At 32.2% G+C, this 15,117-nt stretch overlaps 1 protein-coding gene across 1 annotated transcript in view; it reads left to right on the top strand.

Annotated features, from left to right (window-relative positions):
• Positions 1–15,117, top strand: part of LOC145291231 (cobalamin trafficking protein CblD-like) — a 65,193-nt gene that overhangs the window by 44,401 nt on the left and 5,675 nt on the right. The window contains exons 5-7 of the mRNA XM_080136828.1: positions 3,038–3,134; positions 8,291–8,427; positions 9,234–9,320. Coding sequence (XP_079992954.1) covers positions 3,038–3,134; positions 8,291–8,427; positions 9,234–9,320 — 321 coding nt within the window. The remainder of the gene's footprint in view (positions 1–3,037; positions 3,135–8,290; positions 8,428–9,233; positions 9,321–15,117) is intronic.

The raw sequence follows: 15,117 nt of genomic DNA, 5'->3' as shown, positions 1-15,117 counted from the left end.
AATCACCTTGCTATTTTTTGACGTCTCCCTCAAACTGCTCTACCAGTCAGTATTTATGGCTTAACCAGCCAATCATATTCTTGTTCACATTCATTACATCAGTGATGTACATATTTCGAGTAAGATGTTATGTTTGAATTCACGGCCTGTTCTAAAAATGGTGAACACGATGTGTACGGTGTACCATGGATATACGTTCAGCAGGCACGTTACCCTTGCTTCTTGTGCTTTCTTTAGTCCTCACTTTCCATGAAGCAATGCTCACAAATCAATTCAGAAATAAAATTTTAGATTTTGCTATAAAAAGAATAGGATATTTATAAAATATAAACTGAGCAAAGACTTTTAAAAAGTTTTAAAGTTTTTAATCAAATTACATCCATAACGTTTTGAAATATAAGCATTTGAAACTGAAAAATGAAAGGAAAAACATTCCCCGAAAATATTGACTTAATATTTTTGTGTTTTTATTGACAAAATTCTGTTAGAAAAAAAAACTCTTCAAAATAGAGTAATGAAATTTGGCATGTATATGTAAAAACTTTTGCGAATGTGATGAAACCATTATAAAGTTCTTTGAAATCCATAAGAAAAGCACACCATTAACCAACTTTTACTGAAAAATATATGGTCATTCTTGAGAATTTATTTTTTTGCTTATGAAAAGTGGTTTCACAATATTTATTTATTTTTATTTATTTTTTTTTTATCTCACTGATAATAAATCCTAAATAAAAAATATTTATGAATAACATTGATAAACGTATAAAAAAATTTTCTTTCATCTGAGTTTATAGTGATTTTTTTTCTGAGTGTTTTATTGATGAACTTCCTAAACATGCTGTTTTAATGACATTTTACATGCATTGAGCGTTTTACATGAATGGTGTTTCTGAACATGGAGAAATAATAACATGCAGTTTTCTTAGTTGATCGGCTGTTGTTTTTTTTTTTTTGTTTTTTTTGTTTTTTTGCTATGATGTTCGTTACGAGGGTGCTGAAGACAATGTTTTACCTGGGTAGAGTTTATCTACTTGAACTTTGGAGTAACACCCAAGGAGACTGTCCTATCAGCATATATGAAATATATATATATGAAAAATACAGGGTCTGCTTTATTACTATTTGGTGAATGAATATTGGGCCATGCAGTAGTCTACAAGGGGCCTTTCAACGCCATGTTAGTGAGAACTGCTATGACTTTTCTTTTATTCAATGGTTTACAAACATAATCTGCTTACTCATTCTCTATGTGTTCTGCTTTCAACTCCTTTATTGACCACTTCCACATATTCTTCAATTCCAACATGAAAAGTCTGAAATCAAAAGCTAAGCATAAAACCAGTATTTCAACATATTCAATATAGACCCAAATGTTCTTTTCCAATATGAGAGGTCGACATTCTAACTTTTCAGTAGTTGAAATCTAATTACAGGAGACCAAACCCGACTTGTTTCTATGCTTGTGAAATTTGCATAACAAAATGGCATGCATCATAGATAGGATAATGTATAATTATAAACCTACCGTTCCCACGGACTGTTGTCCAGTCACAGTGAATTACAAGTTCAATGTGATCCCCAACTGCAGGATCACAAATGTAACATCATTTAGTTTCGGACCCCTTAAACGTATTCAGACATTCATTGGGTGCTGGAACAACATATATCGTCGGTTTTAACTCTGAGGGGCGTTCGGCAAATACTTGGCAGATGGCAGTGATCAGGCTGGCTTTGGTATTGTGGGAGGTTATATTAGTGATGTTCTCGACATATGACCAAACAAAGTAGTCCAGTGGGGTCAGGTCAGATGAGAAGGGGGCCAAGTGATAGAAGGGAACAAATTCGTAACACTTCTAAAGTCAAGCCTGGATTTCTTTGAACTTATTGGCTGGTGTCAAGTCCTGCTGCCACACCCAGGTATACTTTGGTGTTGACTTTCAAGCCAACTTCGAAGATGTGAGATGGCATGATGTGGCACTCACTTGAAACCACATTGAAGACCATAACTTTGGCCAAAAACTTTATTGAGCTGTACCCTCAAGCATTGAACTCTCTAGATTTGCATTTTGAGGGTGCTGGCAATGGTCCTGTTGCCATAACTTGGATCGGAAGAGAGCATGAGTGCATCTCTGATCTCGCTCGTTGAACATTGTATCACTTTAAGACATGATAGAAGGCGCCTATCGCTCTTGGAATTTGTACACAACTGGTTAATTAGTAGATGGTCTGCAACAAAAAAGAAAACTGGTTTTCATCAAATGGAAATGGAATTATGTTGTCTTTTCTATAGCGACAATCTTATCATTCCACCCTGTATGTATATTTCATTAAAAGTTCAATGAGATTATTAATTAGAGATGCCTAAAGAGGTATAATAAATTTTGGTATTTTTCTACTGTTTTATCTTTACCCCCCCCCCCCCAATTCGAATTTTACTTTTTCGGATGATTACATTTAAATAGCATGAAAAACTATCAGCAAAGAAGAAATGTTTGCAGATTACCCCCCCCCCTCCTTTAAAAATTGGTGATACAGGATATTGAAACAAAAAATAATATAAAATGGATGAATAAAAAAAAAACTGCTCACTCACCCCCACCTTTCAATCTAGAATTTGTAATTTTTCAACCTCCCTCACCCCATTTTTATATAAATCAAAAAAAATAAAGTAAGTAAAAACAAAAGAATCCCCTTACCACCACCAAAATTGTAAATGTCGATTGATTACATGTCTCATTTTATTGCTAACTGGCCAGGAAGTGGGTGCTCATTTTATGTGAAATTCATATAGAAAAGTGATTCCCCACTCTAAAATCTTAATTATTTATTATATTTTTTAATTCTTTTTTTGCAGATATTTTTTCAGGCTGTTTAAATGTAATCGCTAAAAAAAAAAAAGTATAATTTGAATATCTTGGGGGGGGGTGCAAACTATGCTGAGTGAAATGGTAAAGATTTATCTACATTTCTTTTTAAAATGTCGATAATGATGCAGTGTCTTATATTAAACATTTTGAAAACATTTTATTTTCAGACGATTGATATAGAAAGAAGTTTTTATGTAAATGAGTTGACTCCTTCCGACCAGTTAGAATGTGTAGCCCAATCTTGTCCAACTCTCCTCAGAAAAGGTCAGTCTGATTACTTGTTACGTTTAAAAAAAAAAATTATTCACTCTTCCTTCTCGCAATAATTAAAAAAAAAAAAAAATATTTTAAAATCTGTATACAGGGTGCGTCCGGTGTTTTGAGAACATTTATTACATTTTTAAGGCTAAAAAAAATACAAACAGCATAAATTAAAATAAAACGACATTGGTACACAAGCGACATTCTTATTTAATAATTTCAATGAAATTTCTTTCTACTTCAATGACCACTTCTATTTGAGAGCTAAACCTTTGGCAAGCATAAGATGGTCCTCGTCAATGTTGTCCATTACTTTGACTATGGATGCTTTCAGAGAATCTTTGGTGTTTGAGGATGTCTCTAAACATCTCTCTCAACAATGCCCCACACACAATAATTAAATGGATTAAGGTCTGGAGAACTAAGCGGCCACAAGTTGGGGGTAATGTGATCATGAAAATGTTCTGCTAAATATTCTTGAGTGGTTTGAGCGTTTTGTGATGGTGCAGAGTCTCTTGGATCTCACTAAACAATTTTCTTTGGTGGTCTTGGACATAAATTGGCCCCTCTTCATCACATAGGACTTGTATCTGAGATTCTCATGGACAGTTCTTCGAATCACGGCTTTGGAGACACCAAGATCTTTTGCAATTGACCTCATTGATTTCTGGGGGCTCTCGTTAATGATATTCTGAACTTGTTGAATAAACTTGTGTGTTCTAACGCTGTAAAAGTGTAGCTGATGCTTTTTTTTGACGTTTAACAACAGGAGAAATTTGACCATCATTATCTTCTGTTTGTGAACTTTAAAAACAAAGGATCTGGCGACTTTAAAAAAATTGTGCAATTTGCAAATCGTTATGTTCTCTCATTATTGTAAGTATTACAGCATGTCTTTTCATTTCCTGTGTTAGTTTATCTCCCTTGATTGATTGTATGTAAAAAAAAAAAAAAAAAAAAAAAGTAAAAGTTAATATACAGCAAAGAATTGTTAAAATATATGATGTTCTTAAACACCAGACACACCCTGTATATTCTAAAAGTGAACATGTCTGTGTATATGCATGTGTGGGACAGTCTCTATCAAACTACTGTCAATTTTTGGTCTACAAACTTGAAATAATATAATAGCTTCCTTCAGTCTTGACAGACTATGTGTACCCACTGTAAGGATGCCTGTGCATGAAATTTTTGTGGCAAGAGTTGCACAATCTCCAACTGCACTTCTTAGTCAGCGTTGTTAAATACCAGTGGCATGTAGAGGTTTAGAACAACTGGAAACCATGCCAAGATAAGCGGAGAGCACATACATATATTTCCCAAACACTCATCGGGTACTAGCCAGGCTCAACGTTGATTAAGTTTGGTGATGTGATGAGTATGTAAAATGAAACTTGATATATAGGATATTCGAGTTTATGGAAAATTCAATTTGATTTTTAACTGGAAAAAATAGCTGTTATGGGGTCAAAATTGAAAAATTGGAACTATTCATGTGCAAATATACATTCATAGGTTTAAGTGCATTAATTTGTCAAGTTTTGATGTGCATGTATTTTTAGGTCAGATGCAATTGAATACTGATAGAAAGATAAATGTTTTGATCTCAATTCTCACTGATGTTGCCCAAGTATGTTTTTAACTTTTGAAATCGCTACTATATATTGGGTACAATATAATAATCAATAGAGAGTCGGCTCTATAATAATAAATACAAAATCTACATAAATTAAAATATCATATTTAAACATATTTTACAACCAGGCAATGTCGGGCAGCCTGCTAGTTTTCTATAGAATTAGAAGAATACCCGTCCTGGGCCAGGTAAAATTAATGCGCCGAACAAAACAGTTTTGAACCACTTTAATATACTCTTACAAAAATTTAAATATATAATGATACTAAACTTTATGTCTAGAATACTTATTCCAATTTTCATTAAAATGCATATCATGATTTTGAATATAGAAAATGTCTCAAATTTAAGGTTTAAGCTCAAGATGGTCTTAAGAAGAAATTGAAATTCACAGAATCTTGCTTCATTAGTGTTTAATAACTATGGATCAAATTTAGTGAGAATTTATATTTAAATTTTCAAATGGAAGGTTCTATCCAAATTATGCCCCCTAAAAGCCCTTTAAAATATCTCAAAGAAACAAAAGTTTGGGGAATATTTATTAATTAACGTCTAATATCTATTTTTAAAATTTCACAAAAATTGGAAATATCTGAATTCCACAAAGGGCTTCCATATCCACTTTGCATGAAAATAAATTAAACTAAATATAGCCAACATTATAATACTTTATGCTTAGCAGCTGTTCAAAAATTCCTAATGATTAGTTAATTAGTTTAAGGGTGAATCCCATACATATTAACACACACACACACACATATATATATATATATATATATATATATATATATATATATCTCACTTCATATAAAGAGATTGATATCTTGTCCAGAATTTTCCTGGAATTAAAATGTTTAACAATATTAAAAAAAGTATACATATTAAAATGAACAGAAAGTCCCCCCCCCTCCTCTTCATTCTGTGACCATTAAACTGATTTCATTTTCTTTTTAAAATAAAAAGAAAGTGAAGTCAGTTTATTGCAAAAGAAACATGGAATCAAAAGCTTACAATAAACTAAAGTTTATTTATTTTTATTTACTTTTGTTTTACTGTGAATAATCTCTCTTTTTATGGTTAAAAATTCTTCATTTTCATAATGGAATGTAAAAAAAATGTTTGTAAATTACTTTGTGGGTTTTTTTTTTTTTTCATATATTCAAAATAAAAAGTGGCTGCTAAGAATAAAAACAATTTTTTTACTACAAAACAACCAGACCAATCATCATAAATAAATATTTGAAAATATAAAGAACTTGAAGCATAAAATCTTTTTTCTAAAATTACTGGATTTGGCACTGAATAACCCAAAAAGGATTGAGATGCCATAAAACAAAACAACAAAACCAAAAACCATGAATAAATATTTGAAAATATAAAGAACTTGAATCTATTGGATTGACATTGAATAACCTGAAAAGGATTGATATAAAGTAAAACAAAACAACTAAACCAAACATCGTGAATAAATATTTGAAAATATAAAGAACTTGAACTATAAAAATCTTTTCCAAAATTACTGGATTCAGCATTAAATAACTCGGTGTTGATATGCCATGAAATAAAACAACCAAACCAAACTAGCTAATCTACATTCTGGTATAAATGGTTGGGGAGAGAGAGAGAGAATGGTCAATGTGTATACTCAATTATTATTTGTACCTATTACATTTCATGGAATAGCGTACAGTGGAATTACTCGAGATGCTTACCATTTTTGTGTTTAAAATCACCTTGATTCAGATGATATATTATTATGTACATCTGTCTTTTTACATAACTTGTACTTTGCTCTATTTAAAAAAAAATTTTTTTTTTTTTTTTTTTTTTTGCCTATGAATTTGGTTTGGTGTTTTTCACACTGTTTTGTAATTATTACTTTTGATTAGTGATGTCCGCCCTGTTAGCTGGGGCTGTAGAATATGACGACTGTACAGCTGCAGAGAGGTAAGCCACCACCTTCTTCCATTTAGCATGGGTGACAACCATTCATCCTACTGCTTGAGCAGTCTGTTTCCTGATTTCCCAAATGGTCATATTTGGACTAGACAAAAGATTGGAGAGGCTCAATCCAATAAAGCAGTTGGGTTAATCCAGATTATACTATTAAACTTGATCTTTCTTTGATCATATACCCCCCTCCCCATCCTCATCTTTCCTGTAACTTTTAAACGTATGTGATTTGGGGCAATCATTATTTGGAGGGTTTCTTTAGGGATTCCATTTTGGGCATGATATTTTTTGGATGAGTCAGTGTCGAAAAAATATCAGTGAAAAAGGTTTTTAGGTTTATTATTAACTGTGAGAAAACAAGACGTCATACGATAAACAAAAACAAGTTCCGAAGGCATACATTCACAAAAGAGATAGTTTATATATATATATATCTAAATTGGGAGTTTACAGCAATAGGAAAAACAGTATGTTCGTGAATATTTTTGAGTCCTTGTAAAACAAGGAGGGGGATTCATTAGTTGAGATCTAGAAGGAGTCAGTCGATGCATTACACAGGTCAGAAAATCGTAATCAAAACTTCTTGGCTCAATTACATGAATTATATTTCATTAAAAGTTGTCAGTGTTTATTTTTTATCATATTAAAAAGAAAATTCAGTGATAAAGGTTGGCAATATTTCAATGTAAAAGTTGATTACAAGTGAGCAGATGACAATGAAAGGATTCAAGCAGTGTGTGTGTGTGGTGCTTTGTAAGTGTGAGTATGTATGAGTTGACATGCCAACAGGCTCACAGCCTGATGGAGAAGATCCAAGGAAACCGGTTCATGGATTTTGGCTTAATTGGTTTATTGAAGAAAAATCTGGCTTTTTTAAAAGATTGAAGTGGCTCCCAGAAAGATCATTTTGAATAAATCCAGAAAGTCCTCCGATTGATCCAAAATATAATTGTTTTTATTCAGAATATTGTATCTGCAGATTATGTACACACAAACGAATTTAGTCATTTTATTTTGGGCACAGAAGTGTAAACATAAGTGTCAACATGTCAATCATACGAAGGAAATGAAAGGTTTGATCACTGCTCCATCTTATTAAATATTAATTTCTGTGTATTAAATCGGAACATAACAATGCTTCAAAATTGTACTTGATACCAGTATACTGATTGTGTATCCTTGTTTCAACTAAGGAAACTGGAATTAACCCAAAAAGTTGGAATCTGTGGTAAGCGCCAGAGCACAGAACCAATGAATAATTTTAGTTATTTTTTTATTTTATTTTTTATTTTTTTTAAAGTAAAAAAACAAAAGAGCCTTAGTCTAGAAACCTAGAAATACTGCCCCCCCCCCATCATTTCTATTTCAATGTAAATTATAAAATTCTGAAATCCAACTAATTTAATTTTATATATTAGAGCATTGGTTATTTACTGATAATCAATCATTTTCTTTACAATTTTTTTTATTTTATAACCATTTTTTAAAGTTATATTTAAAAGCTGAAATATTGAAAATATTATAGAATCTACTGTTTCAATAATCAATAAAGTTGTGTTATTATTTGTAGATTTTTCTGAGCTTTTCCCAGACCGTAACATCATGGAAGGCAATTTCACAGTCATCACAGTGTCGCAGAAAACAGAAAATGACATGGCAACTTATAACAAAGACGTCATAAAAGAAAGAAAAGAACTTTTAAGCAGTGTGAGTTGTGTCCCTTTGTTTTTCACACTTTTTAAATAAAAAACATTTTAGCAGATTCGTATCACCTCTGGGTTCTTGTCCAGAATTCAACCTAATTAAAAAAATGAAAATACAAAAAAAATTTTATGATGTACATATCAGTCATGGAATGAAGATGTCATATTCGAGAAAATCATGTAAATTGATCAACTATTTTATTTTTAACTAAGAAAATCAAGTATGAGTCAGGAAAATAGACAGTCTCACATCACCATTTTGAAAAAAAACCAAGAGCTGATGACTTCACAATAATCAAACTTGCAAGATCAGCCTTGTAGTGCTAACGACTTCACATTAATAGCTTAAAATTTTAAAAAAATTATTTTCTTATTTAAAAAAACTATTTGATCAGTTTATGAGTTCAGTAGTGCAATATTTTCATTCCGTGATGAGTGCATGTATCATAAAGATTCTTCTGCATTTTTGCTTTTTAAATAGTTGAATTTTGAACTTGCAGCTACCCCTGTTATGCATCCATAGAGATTAATATCTGCAATGGAAAGATGAAACTTTCAGGTCATGAATGCATAAGTTTAGTCGTCATAACAATGCTATTTACAATCCTCTCTGATCCATTTGGATGGAATAAAAAAAAAATAGAAGGCATTACTTTTGGAGCATTCCTCATAACATAAATTCTAAGCAGTTAAAATGATGAAAAGAAAAAAATTGAGTTGTCAATTTGATTTAAAGTCATCATAAAAAAATATGGAAACAATTTTTCAGCCTTTGATTATTTTGTTTCTTAATTTTCCTGTTCATTTCAGTTCATGACGGGAGCGCAGGAAATTTGTCAAGCTTTAAATGATGCTGGATATTGGGCAGATTTTATCGACCCTAGTAATGGGAAACCCGTAAGTAGTTTTGTATGTATATATTTTTGTTAGTTTCAAAACGTATTTAAAGTTGGCATGAAATGGTTAATATATGGAATGGTTAATATGTAGGCAACGCCAAAACTTGCCACCCAATCATGGAGATCTAAGGTATGTGGCCGAGCTCTGTTGTCGAAGACAGGTCACGTTAATCACATGAAAACTCATGATGATGTAAGTACTGTTGTTGTTGGTTTCATCCATCGAAATCAGAAAAATTTGTGCTTATTTTCCAATGCCAAAACGATTCTTTTAATTGTCTTTTTTTTTATTTGATTTTGTTTAAAACAAAGTCTTCTCTATTGATACTTATGATAAAGTAATAAATATTTATTGATTTTAAACAACCAGTAAAACTAAAATCTGTAGACTATCTCCTCCATAAGTGTATTTTTACGTTTGAGAAAATATCTGCACATTTAACACATTTTTACAGTATTTGGGAAAAAATAACAATTCTGTAATCAAATATTTAGAGATTTATAAGGAAATGAACCAGATATTGTATCATAATCAGGGAAAAATATTGGAATCCTCCCATCACAAATATATATATATATATATTTATTTAAACAAACAAATTAGGCTTTTTTTTTTCTTCTTTTTTTTCCAGAGAAAAGTAACTAACAAAATAAAAGTATAGAATTGCTAGTTAGCATAAAAATTAAAAACTTTGAAAATTGTAATGTCCGAAAAACTGTAAAAAGATATTGAAAGTGATGTCCAAATCCAGATATAGTTTTTTTTTTTTTACAAAGGAGTCACCTCTATCAATGAAATTGGTTGAAAATCCAGTAAAAAAATTTGCATTATTACTGTGAATATATTCAGATAGGTCAGTTTTTGAGCAATACATTTTATAAATGTTAATTTGCAGGATTTAATTCCTCTCATATTTACTATTATATAAAAGGAACTTTGTGTTTGTGAGTTCATTCCCCATGGACTCGGATACGGTTGGATCGATTTTTACAAAATTTCACACAAATTTACTTTATGTATCTGGCAGTGTTCTTCGATAAGTATCGATAATCTAAAAAATCCTATGAAAGAAGGAACAAGCAATTTTGACTAAAGTTACCACCTTATACAGCCTAACATCACAAGTGCATTTGAGAAGTTTTATTACCACACAAGTAGAAAGGCCCGACATATGAAATCCGCTGTTGGTTCTTTGATAAAACAGGAGCGCATTCAAAAGTAATGTTTCTGTTTAAAGCACAATTGAACCATACTTGATATTTTTTCATTTTAAACTTTAATTCAAGCGAGGTATATAAAATCAAGCAGTAAAGCCAGGTATATAAAATCAACAGTAGGTTCTTTGGTATGACAGTCGCGTTCGAAATGAATATTTCTGTTTAGAGCACAATTGAACCATGATACTTGACTTTTGCATTTTGGTCCCCCCGATTTATCGGAGAGGGACCTATGTTTTCAGTGGCATCTGTGCTTCCGTGTGTCCATTAGTCTGGATGATTGCCAATTTTTCCTGAAATTTTGCCACAAATTGTATTTCATTAAATAGATGTGCACAGTGAAAAAATATTCTTTACAAAAATTTCCGTTGCGCTCCCAGGGGCTCAAAAGAGGTCAAAAAATGACACAAAAATGACCAAAAATGACACATTTTGCCCCATAACTTTTGATCCATCTATTACATTTTTTTTAAAAATTGGCCAAAATGTGGGACCCATTATTCTTAATATAAATCCAGTATGGGTGACCCTGGCAAAATTCTGGTTCGCATCCCCGGGGACTTTCAGTGCTAAAAAAGCCTCTTTTTGTAGCTTTTTTTTCATATTTCTCAACAAAAACTTGATATATCTGACTATAGTGTTATTTTACGGTGGTCTGAAACTGCGCCATTATCCATTTACACTGGGATTCGGCGTCTCCAGGGGCGCAAAAGAGCTAAAAAATGCCCCAAAATGGCCAAAACTGACACTTTTTGCCCCATAGCGTTTGATCCATCCATTAGATTTTCCTGAAACTTGGCCAAAATGTGGAGGCCATTGTTCTTAATATAAATTCAGTATAGGTGACCCTGGCAAAATTCTGGTTTGCATTCCTCTGGGACTTTTAAAGCTAAAAAAAACATGTCTTTTTGGAGCTCTTTTTTCATATTACGCAAGAACTTGATATGTATGTCTATATAGTGGTTTTCCATGGTACTGAATTCAAATATACGTGTCTTAAGGTATGAAACTGCATCGTTTGTCCATTTTCACTGGGATTCGGCATTCCAGGAGCTCAAACGGGGGTCACAAATGCTCCCAAATTGCAAAAAAATGACACTTTTTACCCCATGACTTTTGCCCCAACCATTAGATTTTTCTGAAACTTGGTGAAAATGTGAAGGCAACGTTGGCCCTTTACCACACTTCTCACATTCATCATTTCTCCACTATTTTTTGTGGCGTCATCTCACATGCAGCACAAGAGGGAGACCATGCATGCACGGCTTGTTAAACTTTAATTTAATAAAAATAATTTTATAATATGAACAATAGATTCTCTACAGTTAAATGAAGACTACAAAGTATTGTGGACTAAGTCACTGCAGGAGGTATGTGAAGCTTTCCCCTGGTGCATCACGGTGGGTCAACTAGAGCAGGCAATTAATCAATTTGATTGAAAAATGAGCAATTTCACCAATTTTGATGGCAATAAAAATATGGGGGTATGAAACATTCATTCATCCTCCTGCAATCCCGGGCAATGTCAGATTTCCCTAATAGTGTGTGTGTGTGTATATATATATATGTATGTAATATGTATGTATGTATGTATTATGTATTTATTATGTATGTATGTATTATATATATATGTATGTATTTATTATGTATGTATGTATTATATATATATGTATGTATGCATGTATTATATGTATGTATGCATGTATTATATGTATGTATGCATGTATTATATGTATGTATGCATGTATTATATGTATGTATGCATGTATTATATGTATGTATGCATGTATTATATGTATGTATGCATGTATTATATGTATGTATGCATGTATTATATGTATGTATGCATGTATTATATGTATGTATGCATGTATTATATGTATGTATGTATTATATGTATGTATGTATGTATGATATATATGTATGTATGTATGTATTATATGTATGTATGTATTATATGTATTATATGTATGTATTATATATGTGTATCTACTAGCTGTACCCTGCCACGCGTTGCTGTGGCTCAAATTGCGCAATGGAAAAAGTTCCAACATGAGAAAAAGCAAGTTTCTTATAGGTTTAATTTTCCATTTTGCATGGGTACACCGTTTTTGTTGTTCCATTTTCTTAGCTGATATAGAGATTTTCCGGTGTGGTGACTCTTGAATACGTAATATATATTGTCCATGTGAAAAAACAGTCAGTGTGTAACTGTAAGGCCCACAATTGTAAAGATTGTTCCCTGTGCTTTGTTGATGGTTATTGCAAATGACAATAAAATTGGAAAGTTAAATTTCCTAAAGTGTAATGATGTATCCGGTGGACTCATAGGAATGCATGGAATGAAGATATATTCATCTGTGAAAGGTCCTGTTAAGATTGTTGTTTCTATGATATTGTTTGTTAATTTTTTTTTACTGCAAGCTATGTGCCATTGCAAAGCTTGGATTGGTTTATATTTCACAACATGATAATTAGTACACCAAATTTCAGTTGCAATACATGCGGTGGCATCCCTGGCAAATATAGCTGTTTGATAATTAACCACTTTATCTGCTTTCACAACAGTGTCGATGGATTTGTATTTGACTACCTCACTTGGAATTTTACATTGAATAGGACATCTTTGTATTGACCTGCAAGAATAGCTCATTCACTCAGTCAAATGGAATTCTTATAATTTGAATATCTGCAAAAACATTTTAAACTAACTATTCTTTTGATGAAATAAAATTACAGAAATTACAGAAGTTAAAAGTCAAAGAATTTTGCCCTTAACTCTGATCAGCTGGCACTTTTTCGTACCCAATTTTCCACAAGTGATGCAAAAGTTTTTGTGCGGATCGAACAGTCGGCAACTGGACATGCATATTTTGAGTTAAGTTTAATGTCTTCACATGGAACAAAAAAGTAGAGTATTTGAGGCAAGCATTTATTTCATCTGCTGGTGTTGATTGAAGAATAACAAGTAACATTTGTCTGAAATCTCCTGCAAGCAATATTACTGCATTCCCAAATGGTCTGACATTGCCACGCAAATCTTGCAAGGATCGACCAAGAGCCTCAAGTGATTTTTTGCGTACCATTGTGCATTCATCCTAAACAATAAGCTTGCATTTCTGCAATATTTTTCCCCATATTGGATGTTTTTGAGATGTCGAAGATGAGATTTTTGAAAAATTGAATGTTTTAAAGTAGAATAAATAATTCTTCTACTTGGCAAGCAAGGTCGCAGGTATTCCTCATGCAGCAAGGGCTAAGGCTATGTCATTTTGTTACCAAATGGCTGCCAAAATCAATTTAATTAGAAAGGTTTTACCAGTTACTTCTGGTGCTGTTCAAGGTAGCAGTAATTTCCAAATAACTTCTTTCTCACAGTCAGTAAATTAGGTGACTAAAATAGGATTTATCCATGTTTTGACAATGCCTTATTCACTGTAATTAATTTAGGAGACTAAAATAGGATGAGGGATTAGAGATGGACAGATAGAGAGGAAGATATATAGATAGAAAAGAGAAAGTGAGAGTAAAATAGAGAAAGAGAAGGAGATAGAGAGATAAAGGGATTGATAGATAAACAGAGAGAGGGGGAGAGTTAGAAACAGAGAGGGATGCGACAGAGGAAAGGAGAGAGATAGAGGGAGTTAGAGAAAGGGGCTCAAAGAGAGATGGAGAGGGTGATATAGAGAGAAATATAGATTGAGAGAGGGAAAGGGAGAGATGGATAGAGAGAGATATTAAGAGAGGAAGAGAGGGGGAGAGAAACAGAAGGTGAACTACACTTCACCGTTTGTTTCCTCGTTCAGTAGAGAAGAAATCTTTCGAGACTGAGGCAATTTTAATGTTTTGTTATTATCCAGAGTACCCCTTTTTTTTTTGGGGGGGGGGCTAGATTTTCGTCACATTAGAAACCGACCGGGTTAGATGTACTTTCATTTAACAAATTAATAAAAGAAAAACGGGTTTGTATTACTGTACACATAGATTCGAAAAAGTTGTCAAAAAACAAATATATAACAAATAAATGTTATCAAAGGCAAGATAAATTACTTTTCTGCCAAACTGGATATATGTTTTGTGTTTTTATTCAATGTAACATATTTATTCAGCTCGAAAACCATACAGTGTTTACCGATGTATTGGAACATTCAAGATGGCGTCTGATTCTCTCTTTAACACGGTAAGTTTGGGAAAAGGTGTTATAAATAAAAAACCAGATAAAATACTGTTAAAAACACGCTCAATATATGTTACCGTGACATATGTTGACATATATTCAGCGGGTTTTTAATAGTATTTTGTATAGTTTTTTATTTATAACACCTTTTCCCAAACTTACGGTGTTAAAGAGGGTGTGAGACGCCATTTTGAATTTTTGAATACATCGGTAAACACTGTATGTTTCTCGAGCTGAATAAATATGTTACATTGAATAAAAACACAAAAAATATATCCAGTTTGGCAGAAAAGTAACTTATCTTGCCTTTGATAACATTTATTTGTTATATATTTGTTTTTTGACAACTTTTTCGAATCTATGTGTACAGTAATAAAAACCCAGAAAAACATATTGTAAA

Source organism: Euprymna scolopes, chromosome 12, assembly GCF_053919585.1.
Source record: "Euprymna scolopes isolate OS-2025 chromosome 12, ASM5391958v1, whole genome shotgun sequence".
Classification (NCBI taxonomy): domain Eukaryota; kingdom Metazoa; phylum Mollusca; class Cephalopoda; order Sepiida; family Sepiolidae; genus Euprymna; species Euprymna scolopes.
Note: the sequence above shows the minus strand (reverse complement) of the source record. Positions and strands in the feature narration are given on the sequence as shown.